This window comes from Ursus maritimus, unplaced genomic scaffold (genome assembly GCF_017311325.1).
Source record: "Ursus maritimus isolate PB19 unplaced genomic scaffold, ASM1731132v1 scaffold_14, whole genome shotgun sequence".
NCBI lineage: Eukaryota > Metazoa > Chordata > Mammalia > Carnivora > Ursidae > Ursus > Ursus maritimus.
Window position 1 is genome coordinate 41,318,249 of NW_024423786.1, and position 19,734 is coordinate 41,337,982.

The window sequence follows — 19,734 nt, forward strand, 5'->3', positions numbered from 1 at the left end:
CAGCTTAAGCATAGGTTTTTGTTTGTTTTTATAATTATTTTTTTTAAGATTTACCTTACAGAGAGAAAGACAGCCAGTGAGAGAGGGAACACAATCAGGGGGAGTGGGAGAGGAAGAAGCAGGCTCCCCTGAGCTGAAGGCAGACGCTTAACGACTGAGCCATCCAGGCGCCCCTAAGCATAGGTTTAAACTAAATTTTTTTTGAGCCCATCAATGAATATCATACTTTGATTTTTATAAGAGGTTCAGTCTAGAACAGGGGTTGGCAGACTGTTGAGTGGGCCAGATCCAGCCTGCCTGGATGTTTTAGTATAGCCTATGAATTAAGAATGATTTTATATCTTTTAAATGGTTAAAAAAAAATTGAAAGAACAGTATTTTGTGACATGTGAAAATGATATGACACTGAAGGTTTTGTGTCAGTAAATAGCTATTGGAGCACAGCCATGCTCATTCATTTATTGTATATGGCTGCTTTCCCACAAAAATGTCGGAGTTGAGTAGTTCTGACAGAGACTACATGCCTGCGAAGCCTGAAATATTTACTTTCTTGGTCTTTATAGAAAATTTGCCTATGCTTGCTCTAGAACACTGATGAAAAATATATTGAGTGTCTAATTTGCAAGATTGCTTATGTACAGTTTTAAAATATGTTAAATTTTCAGGAAGGCATGGCCCATCCGCGTTTCGTGCCTTTTAGAGTGGCTTGGTAAGAAGCTCACTGTACCCCAATGTAGCATTAGTGATGAATCTCACAGTTATGTTAGATTAATTACTTCTATTTTATTATAAACTTTTAAGAAAGGAGCTTACGCTTTCAGGCTGTTTGTCAGTCAGAAGATAGAATTTAATGTAAGGAATTGGTTGAAAGGGCTGCTGGAGAACTGAGAAAATGAAAAGGGAATGCTGAAGGTAACAACAACAGAAAGGCAGGAAGTAGCTGCCTATCCTAAGGCTGGAGGGAAAAGGGAAGAAGGTGTGGTTCTCAGAAGCTTGGAGTAGGTAGGGCACCAGGAGCTGAGACCTCTGAGGAAGGGGTACCTGACAACTGGTGCTGGCATCGGAGGGGTTGCAGTCAGGCTGGTCTGGGACTGTGGGGAGAAAGGTAGAAACTGGAATTAACGCCAGGGTGAAATGTATTGGTGGGTCAGTACGTGTAGGAACTGTGACCAACAGGAAGGAGCATACTCCCCTCTTACTCTTCCAGCCTTGCAGTCTTCCTCTAGCACATGCTATTTGTGCCAGAGGAAAAATGTAGTTTACAGGGTCCTAATCATACTGTCACAAACAAGTGTGTACCAAGTGTGTGCTAGGAGCTCAAAGAAGATATCTTAATAAAGGACAGGTGATCTAAACATATCAAAACATTTCTGCAAGGGGCGCCTAGGTGGCTCAGATGGTTAAGCGTCTGCCTTTGATTCAGGTCATGATCTCCAGGTCCTGGGATCGAGCCCCACATTAGGCTCCCTGCTCTGCAGGGAGTCTGCTTCTCCCTCTCCCTCTGCCTCTCCCCACTGCTCCTCCTCTCTCTCTCTGTATCTCTCTGTCTCAAATGAATAAATAAAATCTTTAAAAAAAAAAAAAAAAAGGAAGAAACATTTCTCCAGGCTCCAGGTAAGATATGATTCTAGTATATTTTCAGGAATCTGGGAAGGTATAAAAGAAATCCAAAGGGAAGAATTTTGGATGAGCATTGTGCTGTTATCTGGAGCTTTTTTTTTTTTTTTTTCTTTTTAGGTCATGATGTCTATTTATTCCCCACACGTTGCATTCTTTTTTTAAAACAGGGTTTTTTTTGTATTTTTTTTTTTAATTTGAGAGAAAGAAGTGAGCGGGAGAGAGAGAGCATGAGTGGGGGTAGGAGCCGAGGGACAGGGAGAAGCAGATTCCTTGCTGAACAGGGATCCTGACGAGGGACTTGATCCTGGAACTCTGGGATCATGAGCTGAGCCGAAGGCAGATGCTTAACAGACTGAGCCACCCAGGCGCCCGAAACATTTCATTCTTTTGGAGGAATTGTTTTAAGGTGAAATCCTGGCTTTTTGTTTACCTTGATCTGTTGGGTAGGATAGGAGTAAAAGACTGAGAAATGAAGAATATCTGAACTTTGTTAGATAGCAGTAAAACCCCAAAATATAAAAAGTGGGGACTTTCTGTGTATGTTTCAATTTTGGATTGTCTGCTACCTAACTGGAGAAAAATAAATCTAGTTATCAATTATTTAGGAAATACGGGGTTCCAAAATAGTATAAAACCAATTTGTACATCTTCTTGTTAGTGTTTCTCAAACTAACTGTTAGTGTGTCATGGATTGGTATATTTTAAATATATATTAAAGGGCGCCTGGGTAGCTCAATCAGTTAAGCATCTGCCTTCGGCTCAGGTCTGGGATTGAGCCCCAGGTCTTGCTCCGTAGGGAGATTGCTTCTGCCTCTCCCTCTGCCTGCTGCTCCCACTGCTTGTGTGCTCTCTCTCTCTCAAATAAATAAAATCTTAAAAAAAAAAAAAACCCAAAACCATACACTAAAAATGAAGTCCTAGAAAAATGAAGTGAAAAAACATATTTTTAAAGATTTTATTTATTTGCTTATTTGAAAGAGAGAGAGAATACAAGCAGGGGAGCAGCAGGCAGAGGGAGAAGCAGGTTTCTCACCGAGCCAGGAGCCCAATGTGGGGCTCAGTCCCAGGACTCTGGGGTCATGACCTGAGCTGAAGGCAGACACTTAACTGACTGAGCCACCCAGGCACCCCTGAAGTGAAAAATTAAGACATTCAGAATCCAGCACCACTGGTTGAACAGTTACGTATCTTCATTGTGGTGGTGGTTACGTGAATCTATGTATGGAATAATTTTGCATAGAACTACATGCACACACAAATGAATATGTATGCAGTTTGAGAAGAATGGTGAAAAGTGAATTAGGTCTAGTCTGGTTAACAGTAATGTATCAATGTGAATTTCCTGGTTTTGATATTGGACTCCAGCTACCTAAGATGTCACAGGGGGAGGGGGGCCGGGTGAAGTGTACAGAGACTCTTTGTACTATTTTTGCAACTTCCTGTCAATTTGTAATTATTTCAAAATAAAAAGCTTAAAAAAGTATAAGCCTACTGATCACTGGTCAAGGTCAGATTGCTGTAAAAGTTTGCAAACTCTAGTCTCAATTTCTGTACTTGGTAACAAACTTAGCCAGTTGGCACTGGCCAAAAGACTACAGTTAAGTGTTAACTCCCTTTTCCTTCTGCAGCTACTCTGTATTTTTACCATGCTCTTCAATCTTTATCTTTCATCTTCTACCTCTACTTCTCTACTCATTTGTTCAAAATTATTTACTGTGCACCTTTTTAGTGCTAAGACCCAGGGATATGAAAATGAGCAAGGTCCTTACTATTTATGCTTATTTTCTAAAAGCGGAGACTTTTTAAAATTGAGGTATAATTGATATGCAATATCTTATTGGTTTCAGGTGTATTTCATAGTGATTCATATTTTTATACATTATGAGTAAAGACCGTTGCTAATGAAAGAATCTTACAAATATGTAATTCAAATTGCTAACAGTTTCCATTTATTGAGTACTAACCATGTGCCAGGTACTATATGGAGAATTTTAAATAGATGTTCTCCTTTGAGCCTCTCTTTTAAGTAAATATAGTACTACTATTTCAGTTTTATAGATAAACTCTTTGGCCACCTTTTCTCTTAGTAAGTGTTAAAAAGTACTGGAGTTGGTATTCAAATCCGGGTTGACTGACTTTCAGAGTTTTGCTTTAACCTCTTAGACTGTTAATGCCTCCCCATCTGGTATTTTGAAAACACATAATGGAGGAGAAAAAGAATTGGGACATACCTTCTGGTAGGAAGGCACTAGAAAGGCCCTAGAGTGGAAAACTGATGCTGAACTATATAGGTCTTTTTCTTTTCTTTTCTTCTTCTTTTTTTTTTTTAATAATTTTTATTTTGTTATATTAGTCACCATACAGTACATCCCCAGTTTTTGATGCAATGTTCCATGATTCATTATTTGCGTATAACACCCAGTACACCATGCAATATGTGCCCTCCTTAATACCCATCACTGGCCTGTCCCAATCCCCCACCCCTCTGATTTTTTTTTTTTAGGTTTTATTTATTTATTTGAAAGAGAGTGAGCAAGCAAGCGGGGAGAGTAGCAGAGGGGGAGGGAGAGGGACAAGCAGACTCTGTGCTGACCATAGAGCCCATGTGGGTTTCCATCACAGTACCCTGAGATCATGACCTGAGCCAAAACCAAGAGTCGGATGCTCAATGGACTGAGCCGCCCAGGCATTCCTACATCTTTTTCATCATACGGTTATATCAGATTCCCGCTCCAGCTTTTTATTGATTACCTGTTGCATTGTGTCAGGGGGTACGTATCAGGTAGTCTTATTTTGGTGATAGCAAAATTAGCCAGTGGATTATGGTATAGTCATCCTGATCCATCTGTTACAAAGTTCTCCATCAACCTTTCACCTACTTGTTTTAGCTGCCATTGATGATTGTTGAATTTATTAGATAGAATGCTAATGATTGTGCTGAAATACAGTTCTATGAGAAAGATAGGAAAAATACTGAGTTCTTTTCCTTTGTTAATTTTCAGATTAAGTGTGTGTCCTGTTGGCAGTCTAACCTCCAAAGTTGATCAGTGGGGACTTACTTTTTTTTTATGAGTTTATATATTTGTTGTACTTCAATACATTGCGCTCATTTTTTGTTCTTAGTGTTGCTCAGATTGCCTCATTTTTGTCCAGTGGAAGTCTTTTCAGATTGGCTTCTCTGACCTTTTGCATGATCCTGGTAATCTTTGATAACTTCCTTGGCCTTAGCTCATTTATATACTTTTTATCTCAGTCCCAGAGTCAACCATATCTTTTGTGAGCCTTGGTTCCTTTTAGTGAAAATGGTATTTAGAGACCATAGTCTAGATACTAGTCATGTTACTTTTGGCTACTGGGCTGTCAGTGCTTAGGTCTTTTCATTGGACAGTTAAGATACATGTATTTTTTAGAAGAAAAAAAAACTTAAGTCCGTATGGATTTTTCCAAGTCATATTTAAGAGTTTTTATTTTAAAACTTCTATCATTTTTATGTTGGAAATCTTAGTTTCTAATGACATTAATGGAATAACTTATTTGCTGTATCTATTTATATATGATAGTTTTGGTAGTATTAGCAGTATTATTATAACAGTGAGACTACTAACAGTTTAGGGGCGCCTGGGTGGTTCAGTCATTAAGCGTCTGCCTTTGACCCAGGTCATGATCCCAGGGTCCTGGGATCGAGCCCCACGTTGGGCTCCCTGCTCGGCAGGGAGCCTTCTTCTCCCTCTCCCGCTTCCCCTGCTGTGTGTTTTTTTTTCTCTCTCTCTCTCTCTCACTCTCTCACTGTCTCTCGCTGTCTCTCTCTGTCAAATAAATAAAATCTTAAAAAAAAAAAAAGGACTACTAACAGTTTAAGATTTGTTTTTTTACCCTCAGGATATATTTCAGTAAGGTGTTTGTAGTCAAAATAGTTTAGTTTAGCTTTTCTTTGTGTTTATGACAATCACCAATTTGGTATAGTTTTTTATAATTTGAGTTTCTAGAAAAATTTTTTTAAGATTTTTTTAAATTTATTATTTATTCGACAGAGATAGAGACAGCAGCGAGAGAGGGAACACATGCAGGGGGAGTGGGAGAGGAAGAAGCAGGCTCATAGCGGAGGAGCCTGATGTGGGGCTTGATCCCATAACGCCAGGATCACGCCCTGAGCCGAAGGCAGACGCTTAACCGCTGTGCCACCCAGGCGCCCCTAGAAATTTTTTTTTTTTAATTTTCTCGTTTTTAAAAAATGCAAGGTTTTATATATTTCCAAAGTTACTACAATAAAAGAATAATGTTCAAAGAGGAATAACTTTCATCCCTGTTCTCCTTTCACCATTTCCTTTAATACGTAATCATTATGTTTAATTTTGTTGAGTCTTTGATTTTCCATTTTGAAAATAGAAGCATATAAAACATACTGTTTGTGTCTTGCTGTTTCATTTAACAATATATTCTGAATATCATACCAGAGCAGTATACAGAGCTCTTCATCATTGCTTTGTCCTGCTATATACTGCTTCATTGAATAGGTGTACGAGAGTTATTCAGCCACTCTTTTGATGAACATTTAGGCCAGTTCCAGTCTTTTGCTATCGCATGGATAACCTTTGCATTTTATTTTAATCTTCATTTTCCATGCATGAAATGGTGAGGGGTGGTGTATTCAGTGCTTTGTAATTGACAATGATCTTACATTAGCATTGGCTTTGCCTTGTAAGAATAAGTGTTTTGGGATTTGTTTTGAGACATGGGTATCTTTGTCATACTTGTGTTTGTATTAGTTGACTTGACACCTTTCTCTTTCACACCTCGAACATTAATTTGCTATTTTTGGGAAAATGCTTAAACTTCATAACAATCAGAAAATAAATGATGGCTGTTTTATTGTGTTTAAGCTGTTGTTCCTGAAGAAAACTGAGTTTCTCTCTAACTTTTTTTTAAACAGAGTTTCATTCCTTTTGTGTGTTTTGATTTTGGTCTGGAGGTAATTCTAAGATCTTTCTGAGTTGCTGTATTCATTGTGTTATCAAAATAAAATCCAGCCCATGTAGATTTTTTTAATAGTATTAACAAGAAAAAAACTTGCTTGTGAAACATGAAAGAATGAAATTATTTTCAGAAGCATTTTTAATATTAACACCAAAGAAAGCAGGTATTTATGGAAGAGAAAGATCCTGAATTATTATCTTTGTGTATAAAAAGAGAAACGTCTTCTGTCTCGTGTGTAGGTTTAATCACATCATATGTTTTACTTTCATTGTTTTAATTTTGAAGGTGGGTTTTATTTTTTATTTTTATTTTTATTTTTTTCAAAGATTTTATTTATTTATTTAACAGAGATAGAGACAGCCAGCGAGAGAGGGAACACAAGCAGGGGGAGTGGGAGAGGAAGAAGCAGGCTCATAGCGGAGGAGCCTGATGTGGGGCTCGATCCCAGAACGCTGGGATCACGCCCTGAGCCGAAGGCAGGCGCTTAACCGCTGTGCCACCCAGGCGCCCCTGAAGGTGGGTTTTAAAGAGCTAATTTGCATCAGAGTCCGTAACCACATGAAGGAACTGACCACCATCTGTGGAACTGACCACCATCTGTTTTCACATTTCTGTTTAATGTGGTTAAGCAAAAGTAGGACTAGAAGGCTGGCATTAAGTATTCAGTCTGGTAAAATACAGGATAGGTACAGCTTTTTAAACATTCACTACTTTATATCCTATAGTCTGTTTATAGTAAGCCATCTCCCTCAGACTCTTGGTATTCCACACTGCTTCCAGTAGAGTATTTCTTCATAGAAGAATCTAGTCTGAAGTTGGGGGGAAACCCCCAAAACCTAGTGATTTCTTGCATTCAGTTTGGGAGTTTCTTTAGACACACGATCATCAGGACCGTTACTTTTTATTTCATGATACAGCCCCTTCTGTTGCTAGGCAGATAATTTACTAGTACACTGGATCAAAATATGTTTCTCTGAAACTTTTTGCCCTTTGCTCCCAGTTCTGTGTAATAGCTAATAAATATTTGATTTAAAGAGCAAGGGCTCTGCAATCAAAAAGCCTGGATACTTGGCTTTGTCACTTTGCTAGCTATGATGTTAAGTTTCTTCATTTGCAAAATGGGAATACAAATAGTATACCCTTCATAGGTTTAAGGGTTGCAGATGAACTAGATGTATGTAAAGCATTTAACCTAGTATCCCCAAAATATTCTGTTAGCTGCTGATAGTGGTGATGGTGGCCTAGTAATGGGAGCTATAAGACAGTAAGTAGTACAATGTGACCAGCTCACTAAGAACTTATCCTCAGCTCTTTCTGTTGTGATTCATTGGCTGGTACTAAAATTGAATTTCAGCATTTACACATTTCTGTCTTTTGAAGATTATTTGGTAATGGGTATCCCCCTCCCACATCTACCCAATGAGGAGAATAAAACAAGTAATTTAAGAGATTTTAAAAATAGTGAAACTCATTTGTATATAATAGGCCCTAAAATGTTCAAATTAGATCACCACACATCCTAATTTATGGGTTTTGGAAAAAGCAGATTGCTTGAAGGGGAGAACATAATTCACATTATGCAGGTGTTCTGCAGACCAGTTTGGAAGACAAATTTAGAAACATTTCAGGTAAATATGTAATTCTTTTAACATTTGGATGATATTCTTACCTTTCCTCACTGACTGTGGAACTCTACAAGGATACATTTGAGATCATCTGTGTTTGTTTACAAAGTGATTGCTTGTTTAAAGAAAATAAGTTAATAGCTTTACTAACTATCATATGTAGACACTATATTAAAGTTTCAACTTGGGTATGAGAATGGTTGATGGGTATGACACTGGGGGAGAGAGCAGTTATTTTGATCTATACATATCAGAGATAGTGTTTGATCAGATTATTTCCTCTGAAAATATTCTTGCCGGTAATTTTAATAACATTTCATTAATTTTTTTTCTAGATTTAATCTGTATATATGAGCCTCTGTCAGGAGCTCTCTGTATGTTTGAGGTACTATGCTAGTTGAAGATGTGGACTTAAAGCAAGTGAGAAATAGTGCTTCTGTTTATCAGGTCCATTGGCACTGGTTCAGGTTAGCGTATTCATCCCAAAGTGCTTTGCCTAAAGTTTCCAGGTCTTTCATAAAAAGCAGGGTGGTATTCATGGCTTTACTGTCTACATAAATCACATATATTTCTCGTGGATGTTTTAATTCACTTGTCCTCTTGGGTCCTATGTTTTGGATGAGAGAGTATGGCAGATGTTATAAGTTTATTTATGGCCTGTATGGCTTGTTTTTTCCTACAGGTCACTTTTTAGGTGTTTCCTTCTTTTCCTTTGAGAATTGCTTGAAATGAGAAAGTTAAAACATGGTACTATTGTTAAGGAATATTTTTGATTCAAAAAGTAATGAGAATTTATGCCAGGAATGGGAATGGTCAACCCAGGGAGATTACACAATAAGGGCAAGATGTTGCCTTTGTGTCTTTGTAATTTAAACCTTAGTTGGGAAGGCAGAAACAGTAAATAGAAGTCACGGTTGTATGTGATTGTCGCTCTGCAAAGTACATGGTGTAGGGGTTGAGTTTAGTAGTAGTGTCTGGAGTGGTAAGGAAAGGGATAGCAAGAGGCAGTTCAGTACTGAGTACATACCAGGTAATTGCAAAGTAAATGAAAGTGAGACCAAAGTGGCTGAGGGGATTAAGATGGGTTTGCGGTGAGTGATATATGTGTATGGAGGCTGGGAGAGAGGGAAAAGGATGGTAGAGTGAAAGAGCAGTATGAAAAATTACTTGAAGTCGAGATTGATCTATGTTCGAATTTGGAGGAGACCATCTTAACCATTAAAATTCCTTCTGGGGATTAGTGTAAAGCAAGCTTAGCTAGATAGAAAAGTGGGAATGATGCTGTCAGATATTTACTGAGTACTTCCTATGTTCTGAGTAGGGTTTTTGGCATTTAAATGCCACTGTCGGGGTGCCTGGGGGGCTCAGTCAGTTAAGTGTCTGCCTTTGGCTCAGGTCATGATCCCCGGGGTCCTGCGATGGAGCCCCGCATCGGGCTCCCTGCTCAGCTGGGAGTCTGTTCCTCCCTCTCCCTCTCCCTCTGCCTCCCCCCCCGCTCAGCAGGGAGTTTGCTTCTCCCTCTGCCCCTCCCCCTGCTCTGATGCGCTCTCTCTCAAATAAATAAAAATTTTAAATAAATAAATAAATAAATAAATAAATAAATAAAATGCTGCTGTCAGTAAGATAAACCAAGCTCCTGCCCCAGAGGAGCTTGTTTCTGGTGGAAGGAAGCAGGCACTACATTAAAAGAAAAGAGGAACCCTTGGGTGGCTCAGTCGGTTAAGCACTGCCTTCGACTCAGTTCATGATCCCAGGATTCTGGGATTGAGTCCCGCATCAGGCTCCTTGCTCCACGGGGAGCCTACTTCTCCCTCTGCCTGCTCTGCCTACTGCTCCCCCTGCTTGTGCTCTCTTCTCTGACAGATAAATAAAATCTTAAAAGAAAAAAATCCCATATTGATAAATACTAGGAATAAAATAAGAAATAAAATGCGGTAGAGTGATGGGGGAATCTTGGAGATAACATTTGAGCTGTCATCCTGTTATTGAGAAGGAGCAGTCCATTGACGATCTAGGGGAATGGTATTCTAAGAAAGCACCTTCAGGTGAAAAGGCCAGAAATTAGTTTGGAATGTTTGAGGTAACAGAGAGAGGGATTATGTGGCTAGAACCTAGGGAATGAGGAGGATTGTGAAAAGAGGTAAGGTCAGAAAGAGAGTAAGCACGTATGTGTCATGATTTGATTTATGCTTTTGAAAGGTCATCTGGCTGTTAATGTAAATTTATGTATGTAATAATCATTTTAATTGGCGTGTACACGTATGGAATAATCACCATTAGCTCCATTTTGACCATGTTACATTTAAGAAATGTATGAGATATTCAAGTAGAGATGTCCAGTGAGCACTTGGGTAAATAAGTGCAGAGTGGTTGGATTTGGAGATGGGGGAGTCACCAGTCTATAGATGATACTAAAAGCCATGAATCTGGATGAGACGAAGTTAGAGGGAAAAGAGTAGATGGAGAAGAGAAGAAGGCCAAAGAGGGATCAAGTTTTGGGGTACTTCAACTTGAAGACGTCTGGTAGAGTAGGAAGAGCCAACAAATAAGATTAGGGAGGGAATAGCCGGTGAGGGTAGGAGGAAAACAGAAAAATGTGTTCTCCAAAAAGAAACTGACCATTGGCTTTTAAGATGTTGGTCCCTAATGACAACCCCGCCTCTGCCCCTGCCTTTTTTTTTTTTTAAGGTAAGGTATCTTTATTTCTATTTTTATTATTTTTTAAAGATTTTATTTATTTATTTGACAGAGAGACAGCAAGAGAGGGAACACAAGCAGGGGGAGTGGGAGAGGGAGAAGCAGGCTTCCCGCTGAGCAGGAAGCCGATGCGGGGCTGGATCCCAGGACCCTGGGATCATGACCTGAGCCGAAGGCAGACGCTTAACGACTGAGCCACCCAGGTGCCCTGAGGTAAGGTATCTTTAAAGCTGTTTCACTAATGAGAATGAAGAAAAAAAGAAACAGACACTGATGATAGAGAAAGGAAAGAAATAGGAAATGGAAGGCAAAGGGATGGGGCACTGAGTAAAGTGATGGGATCTTCAATTGAGAGTGGTCAGGGTGATGGTAGTGATGGAAATTTGGGGCAGGGAGATGTGTGAAACAGGCATCTAGTAGAGTAAGAAAGGGAATGGAGTAGCACAAGTCATAGAGTGTGTAAATGGTAGAGACAGGCAGGGTTTCAGCCTAGGAGTGATCCAAGTTTGATCTCTTTGCTGTGTTACATTGCCATCCTAATGTAATAAATACTAAAGAAGGTGTGTTTTCATGAGGGACAGTCAGGAGAGTGAGATGAGGTTGAACTTAAAAAAGGAAGATTAAAAAGCCCCTCATTAGCCTTCTCAGTTATGGTGATTATTACTTATTACCTTGTACTATAGTTATTTGGTATACTTCTATGCCATATTATTTCAAGTAAAGGATGAAATTCTGTGAACTTGACGTCTTGCCCTAACAGAGCTAACACCGCCTTCAGAAGGATAGATCCTTAAATAATTGTTGAACAAATAGTCTTGTGATTGATATGAGTTCTGATATTTGTAGTTAATAGTGTTGCCTTTCTAAAATAAGTCATTGGGCAATCCATCAGTGTGGTTGTGTGCTGTTGAAAAGCATGTTGTGATGTAGTCTCTTACCTAACTTATGGTAGTTAGCGAGGACATCGATTTCCTACAAAAACCTTGGCCTACAGAAGGATTAATACAGTTTGCAAATGTGTATGACCATAGGTCAAGCTGTGAACTAGGTAGTTTTGATCTTTTATAATAAAAGTTTTACTTATGTAGACTTTTTCCCTGATGTACTACTTTTCCATATCATTGAATATCTGAGGCATTTAAAGTTTTAAGTGTATGACACTGTAAGTGCCTAAAAGTGTCAAAACATGCATGACTTCAGTGCATTCATTCTGACTTTTTTTCCACACAGATGTTTTCGTTTGTACTTGTTGAAGAGCAGGTCACAGATGTAGAAACCTAAAATGGAAACATGGGGGGGGGGGTAGAAGGAGAGTGACTGAAGCTACGAAATTCCATTTCTTTCCTAATGATAAACATAACCACTTAAGTACTTGAGAAGGGCTCTCTGCCAGTATTTCTCTGTGACCCTTCCTTGGGACTGGATACACACAGCAACTTACCTTTCTTCCAGACAGGTCAGACTACTACTTGAGTGTACCTCTGGGCAAGGATATGTTAATAAGCAGTGTTGGGAAATACTGTTCAGGTTATCATTGGTGGCTTCCTTTTGTTATCAACAGTTCCCTTGTTTTATCTCTTGAGTTTTCAGCTCTTCACAATACCCTGTGTTCACAATTTCAGTCTAGTATAGGGTCTAGTTTTTATGTAACTTATTCTCATCCCTGCCTTCCAGAATATGAATTTGGAAAATTTAGAGGTAGTGTTTCTCTCTAGCTGAGGCTCTAGGATCTCTGAGTCCACATAGCCTTTTTCTTAACAAATTCGTAAGGGGTGGAGATTTTGTGAGGGTATTTACAAGTTTTTCGTGTTTGATTATCTTAAGTTGAAAAAACAATTTTTAGCTTTGAAATAATTTCAGACTTACAGAATGGCCAAAAATAATATAGAGATTTTCTGTATACCTACTTCACGCCAACGTGAACATTTTAACATGTCATACTTCTACGCACACACGTACATGCGCACATTACTTATTTTTCTGAAATGTTTGATAGTTACAGTCATGATGCCTTTTTATCCCCGTATCCTCCAGTGTGTATTTTCTAAAAACAAAGGCATTCTCTTATATAATCACTGTAGTTACCAATTTTGAGAAATTAACATTGATAAAATACTGCTTTCTAACCCACACACCTTAAAAATTATTTTGACCAGTTTGAAGTTTTAAAATTGATTTCACTTGAAAACTACCATATTTCAGTGGTAATTTTCAAGTAAAATAAATTTTAATATACTAATTTTAGATTCTTAAGTCAGTATTCTTAAATTGAGATCTAGCTTCGATATCTGACAATTTTTTGTCTCTTTAAAAAAGGCCCATATATCACTGAAATGTGAGGAACACTGACCTTGAGCATTTGAGGAATCTATGAGTTTTAGTAAGAAATCTTTATAAAGATTCTCCCACCTCATCTTTAAAGTCTTATTAAAATCAAGTTAAAGTAATAAATGCTGTGTCTGATTTGTGGTTCAGGAGATTCAGTGAACTGAAGGCCTGGAATGAGACCTTCTAGAACCTCACTTTTAGCTTTACATCTAGGATAGGAATTCTCTCTCATTTGAGGTAAGTTCTCATCCAGATTCTTCTTAAACATTTCTGATGACAAGGAAACTTCAGTGCCCCATACAGTGACACATTTCAGTTGCAGATGCCTCACATCTGACTTTTATAAATCAGTAAGAAAGACCAACAACTCAGATGATTGGCAGAGGACCTGAAAAGCACTTTCCAGCAAAAAGAAAATACCAACGACTTTATAAATATGAAAAGCTATTATGATGGTAGAACTATAAATGAAGCTCCGTGTATAGATAGATAGATAGATAGATATATAATGATATATAAGACTTTAAATGGAGGTATAGAAAGGTATGTTTCCTTTCGTGTATGTGTTTTTTCCCTAAAAAGAGATTCATATGCTCATATATGCACACAGTTTCTGGAGGGATGTACAGAACTTAACAGTAGTTGCCACCAGAGAAAGAGGTCTAATTTGAGTTGTAAATCTCTTTATATTAAATTTTCCCCCTGAGTGCGTGTATTTTTCAAATAAAGAAAATGAATTTAAAATGTTCAAACTTAAAATGAGCTAAAATCTATCATTCTGTACTTCTGTTGGTCACAGGTCAAACTTCTGGAGTTGTGCAAAATAAGACTATTTTATCTTCTAAGTTTTCTGGTATTTTAAAATAAATCACTATGGTTTTGTAAGTAATCTTTTTTCCAGTGTAAATAAAAATACTTCTGTTTGGGACTCCTGGGTGGCTCAGTCGGTTGAGTGTCTGCCTTGGGCTCGGGTCATGATCCCTGGGTCCTGGGATCGAGTCCTAAGTCGGGCTCCTTGCTCAGTGGGGAGCCTGCTTTTCCCTCTGCCTGCAGTACCGCTGCTTGTGCACTCTGTCTCTCTCTCTCTCTGACAGATAAAATCTTAAAAAAAAAAAAAAAACTTCTGTTTAACTGTATCATTTCTTGTGTGACATGGTATCTAGACTAGATTCCCTTACTATCCAACTATTTATATTTGTGAATATTCTTGATATGGCCAAATCTCTTATACCAGGTTTCCCTTTGGAAACTTTAGTTTTTGTGTCCTAACCAGAGAGATTGGGTAGTTAGTTGGTTGATTTTAATAGTCATGTCATTCATTGGTTCTTTGAACTTGCTATGACTATATCTCTTAGTTAAGTCATTTTCCACGTGTGCCCTGTGACCTAGTGGAGATTTGTCACCATGCTGACGTGGATTAATCAACATTCTTTAAATATAGTTCTTCAGCAAGCTGCAGGTATTTATACTATACGTTTTTGACAGACAACTGGCTTCAGTCTTCCTGTTTTTTCTTCTGGATTAGCTTTTCAAAAGAAATAAGGCCATTCTAGCACGATCTTATGCTAGAGAATTAAATGGCTGTTTTTGCATGCCTCATTATTTTTCATGGCAGAGATGCTGGGGACTCTGTACTCCTAGCTCTGGCTTCCATATCCTTGTTCCATCAACCTTCCTTCAACATTATTTTACATTATTTACCAAAACAAAGTATTCTTTTATTAAAAAACATTTGTGGCTGATTCTTGCTGTTAATTGTGGCCTCACAATTTTGTTTCTTCAAAAAAGTCTTGTCCTCTTATTGCAGTGGCAGTCTGCTTCCATGGCCACAGCTGGGTGTTGTCATTTCCTGGAAATGTACCCCAACTCTGGTGCTCTGACCATAATTTCCAATTCTTTCACCTTACCCTTCTGCCTCTCTTTCTGGTTTTCAGCAGATTTACTCTTCGAAGCTAGTAGTATCTTGCCTCTACCCTTCTTTCAGTTTATCACCTTCTTTCAGATTTCACTCTTTTTGTTATCTCTGGATTACTAGGTCAGTCATTTACATATTCTGGGGAATACCTTTAGTTCTCATCTCCTTGCCTTCTACCCCTCTTGTCCCACCCAACTTGGTGGAGTAACTCACCAGTTGTTTCCTTTAGTTGCTTCTAGATAGTTTAATGCTGCCAGCAAAAGTAGACTAAGTGTGCTGACAAGCTGTATTATAAATTAGTAATGTCCAACTTTGGGCAGCATCATTGAGGATTATAACCCGCTTCCATTTCTGTTCCTAAAACTTGAATTTTGTTTAAGTATTTTGCCCTGTTCCTTCTCTCAATGTTCAAATGAGGATGTGAGAGAGAAATAGAAGCCAAAAGGACATGCTTGCCTTGTTTTAAAATTTAACTATGTCTTCACTCATCTGTATCCCCTTCTTTCAAGATCATTCCCTTCGATCTGTTGTAGTGATTCCATATTTTTTCTGTGATCTAAACACCTTGTTTGCCACCTGCTCTATTTACGATGAGGGAAGGAAGCAAGATACAGAATGGCTTGTATGGTGTGATTGCTATACTTAAAAAGGAAGATCTGTGTTTATCCCTCTCCTCCCCACCACCACCATGTACACAGAAGCAGCACTGGAAGACTCTTTACACCAAGGTGTTAATAGCAGTTGTCTCTGGATGTTGGATTGTGGACTTTTCCTTCTGCTTGTTTGTAATTTGATCTTTCTCTATCAATATGACATGCCTTTACAATGAGAACATTTTATATTGTCCCTCATGTTTTCTGTACATGCCTATATTCTTCCTATTATAAACATTTTATTATCACGTTCTGGGAAATGTCTTGCCATCTCTGTCAAGCAGTTCTCTGATTTCTGAAATGGACCATTATTTCTTCCCCACCCCTGAATACCACATTTATAATATTTCATCAGCTTTTTGACCATGTGATGACTTTGATTATAGTTTGTCAGGATTATCCTGTTTATTTGCTTGTCCAAAGTAGAACTGCTCAGGCTTAGGAAAGAGTTCTGGTCACCTCAGTATTTCCAGCACTTCTGTGTGGATATAGATGGATACCATGCAGACAAGCATGAACGTTCTTTAAATGTACCCTGGAAAGGAGAGTACAAATATGAATGACATTCCAAATGCTTGGGTGTGTCCAGGTTCCTTTTATGTTCTTGAAAAAATTCCACGTGGTACTAATTGAAATCAAATCTAGTATGTCATAGGTTGTAAGACACAACTATCTTATGAACCACCAAGAAAGGAAAAAATGCTGCCAAACTATGATGTTATTGATGGTGTGTTGTAGAGGTGTTGTATGTGGGGAAAATACACATCACAGAATTAATGAAATACAGTTCTAAGATTGCATCTGCGAAGTTTTTAGTGGTTTTGGAGTATAACAAAGTGTTTAACCTTGACCCTGAGTCACATCTCCTCCATATGTTGCCAACTTTTTTCCCTTTGTTACTTGGTTTTTGTATGGCTACATAGGCATTGGTGAATAGACTGAATTATGATGGAGTCAGGCCTACATTTGGAGACACGGTTTTTGTACATTTCTTTTAAGGGGAATTTAAAACATTATTGTATTCCAGTCTTGCCATATAGCCTATAGAGTGGTCTGCTTAAAATGCTAATTTGGCTGTCATAACCTAAAGCCCTTTTGTAGCTTCCCTTTCCCCAGTATGCCTTGGTGCACCGGTGTACACCAGACTTTCTGGCTTTTGAGTCCTTAGTCTCAGGACACAGCGTGGTTAGCTTTGTTAGGACATAACTTTGCGCTGAGAGAGCCACATGCTGTGACATGGAACAGAGTGTATACCTTGTAATCAGCGAAAGGACTGTTAATGGATACCATGAAGGATTGAGAACACCTAATCCGTAAGATAAAATATATTTCTCCTCATGAGTAACTGGCCTTTGGACCTGGCTACTGCCCCGTACTTCACCTAATTATTGACTTCTTTCTGCCTTATACTTTATACTCAGGTAATGTTGAACTGTTCAGAGTTTTCTTGCACATGTTCTATGTTTTAATCTCTGTGCCTTTGTGGAGAATCTCCCTCTGCCTAGGATCTTCCTACAGGTATATTCTTCAGAAACTACTCTTCTTTTAGGAAGGATTCTTTGCTTTCCTATTTTTCTACCAAAATGGGTTATTAAACTGAGTTATCTCCCTCTTTGCTGTTACACTGTGTATATTTCTATCCTTGTATGTATTTTATTATGTTGGAATTAACTTTTGTAACAAAATTACATTTTGTATTAACAGGACACTGTAAGCTTCTTAAGGGTAGGGACTCTGCTTTATTCACCTTTTATTTCACGGTACATGGTGCTATAGTCAATAAATATTTGCTATACTAATGTAATTGAAACTTTGAAGTAATGGACAGCCCATAATTGAATACCAGATCGAATAGGTTGTAGGTATCCTAGGTTTTAATAAAAAACAACTTTGATTTCAATCGGTTTTAAGTATTTATGATTTCTGTTTATTCTTTTGCATGCTTTCTTGGCTGGATGGCAATAGAGAAGAAGAAAATGAGGTAAGTATAATTTAACGAGTTATTTAGTAATTATTGGATTAAAAACTCAAAATTGATGGGGCGCCGGGGTGGCTTAGTTGGTTAAATATCTGACTCTTGATTTTGGCTCGGGTCATGATCTCAGGGTTGTGAGGTTGAGCCCCGCGTCGGGCTCCAAGCTGGGCATAGACCCTGCTTAAGATTCTCTCTCCGACTCCCTGCTTTCATGTGTGCATTCTGTCTCTCTCTCAAATAAAAAACAAAAAACCCCCACAATAACTCAAAATTTAGGTGTCTTTTTTTTTAATAGCTTTTATTTTTTAAGTAATCTCTAAACCCAACATGGGCTCAAATTCAACAGCCCTGAGACCAAGAGTGCACACTCCACCGACTGTGCCAGCCAGCACCCCTAACTATCATTTTGAATGTGAAATGAAGTAATAGTTTTTGCTGTATTTTTAGATCTATGGTAACTCATTCCAGTGAGGAACGTTTTATATCTTTTTTTTTTTTTAAAGATTTTATTTATTTATTTGACAGAGATAGAGACAGCCAGCGAGAGAGGGAACACAAGCAGGAGGAGTGGGAGAGGAAGAAGCAGGCTCATAGCAGAAGAGCCTGATGTGGGGCTCGATCCCAGAACGCTGGGATCACGCCCTGAGCCGAAGGCAGACGCTTAACCGCTGTGCCACCCAGGCGCCCCGGAACGTTTTATATCTTGAGAAAATGTTTTTTACACTTTGGAGCTTCAAAAGCTTTAGGCAAGGTAGAGGAAACTGGCAGCTCTGGAGACAGCATTTTACCTGTTTTTATGTTTTGAGCTACCATGTAAGATTTCATTTGACAAGTGGATTCTGCTTCTTTAAAGTATTTAAAGACCACTGCTCTATGATAATGCGTGAGAAAACATTTACTTTCCCACTTGAATTGTTACTGTATAATGGAAAACTGATTTCAGATTTTACCATATTGAAAGGGAAAACTGTTCTCTTAAACAGCCAGAATTGATTAAAGAACATCAATTAGAAAAATGTTGCGGATGGCCAGTGTACCATCTTTAATTTAGGCTTGAGTGTGTTGCTGTAATTTTTCTGATGTTCTCTCTACCACCTAGGTTATACCTTTAACTTCTAAAGCCCTCTATTGCCTTTGGTGGTTTGGCAAATAATGGAGGGAGAAATCTTCTTAGATGTAAACTTTGTAGTTCATACTCATACAGTAGGATTGGACGATAAATTAGCATGGCCTGAGTATGTGGGGCCCAGGCAGAGACAGTGGTAGTGTGCTAGGGTGGAGTAATTTACAGGAAGGCAGAAAAGTCTGGTCCTCGTTTGCTTACCTTATCTATAAAATAAGATGGGAAACTGCTCTATACCAGTGGTTTTCACATCTGGAAAGTCCATTGGAATTGCCTCACATGCTTATTTCCCAAAAACAGAACCAAACAGAACATACTTTCTTGCCTTACCTTAGATCTAGTGAATTGCTGTTCCTTGGAGTTTTGTCACCGAACCATATTTTACTAAGCATCTAAGTGATTCTATGTGATGCCAGGAGACCACTGGTTATAATGACTTCTTTTCTTCTCAGATAGAACCCAGGAACAAACTGTTCTCCTCATTGAGTTGTTAGCTATTGCTCTGTATTTGTCTTTTTGTGTTGTATCTTGAAGTACATAGGATTTTTTTTTTAATTCTTATTAAAAATTCTGCCTTGAAAAAAATTATAAAAATGGATAAATTCTTTGTTTAACAGACAAGAATAGAAAAATATGGGTAATTGTTGAAACTGGGGGTGGGTACTTAGGGATTTATTATACTATCCTCTATACTCTAGAGTACGTTTGAAATTTTCTATAATAAAGAAGGGCTTATCTACCTCAGTGAAGTTCATACTGTTCTTAAAAAGGACTTTTCATTTTCCTGACATTTTAAACTGTGATGCTAGTCATTTGAAAGTAAC

The 19,734-nt window shown here is 38.3% G+C and overlaps 1 protein-coding gene across 5 annotated transcripts in view; it reads left to right on the top strand.

Moving 5' to 3' along the window:
* The window catches only part of SETD2 (SET domain containing 2, histone lysine methyltransferase), a 121,909-nt gene that overhangs the window by 12,336 nt on the left and 89,839 nt on the right, over positions 1 to 19,734 (top strand). For 4 of the 5 annotated variants that reach the window (XR_005834565.1, XM_040628906.1, XM_040628908.1 and 1 more), the window contains exon 2: positions 17,754 to 17,793. Coding sequence is in view for 4 of the 5 variants with exons in the window: in XM_040628906.1 (XP_040484840.1) it covers positions 17,754 to 17,793 (40 nt within the window). In the remaining variant the exon portion in view is untranslated. The remainder of the gene's footprint in view (positions 1 to 17,753; positions 17,794 to 19,734) is intronic. The other variant, XM_040628907.1, reaches the window with a different exon arrangement.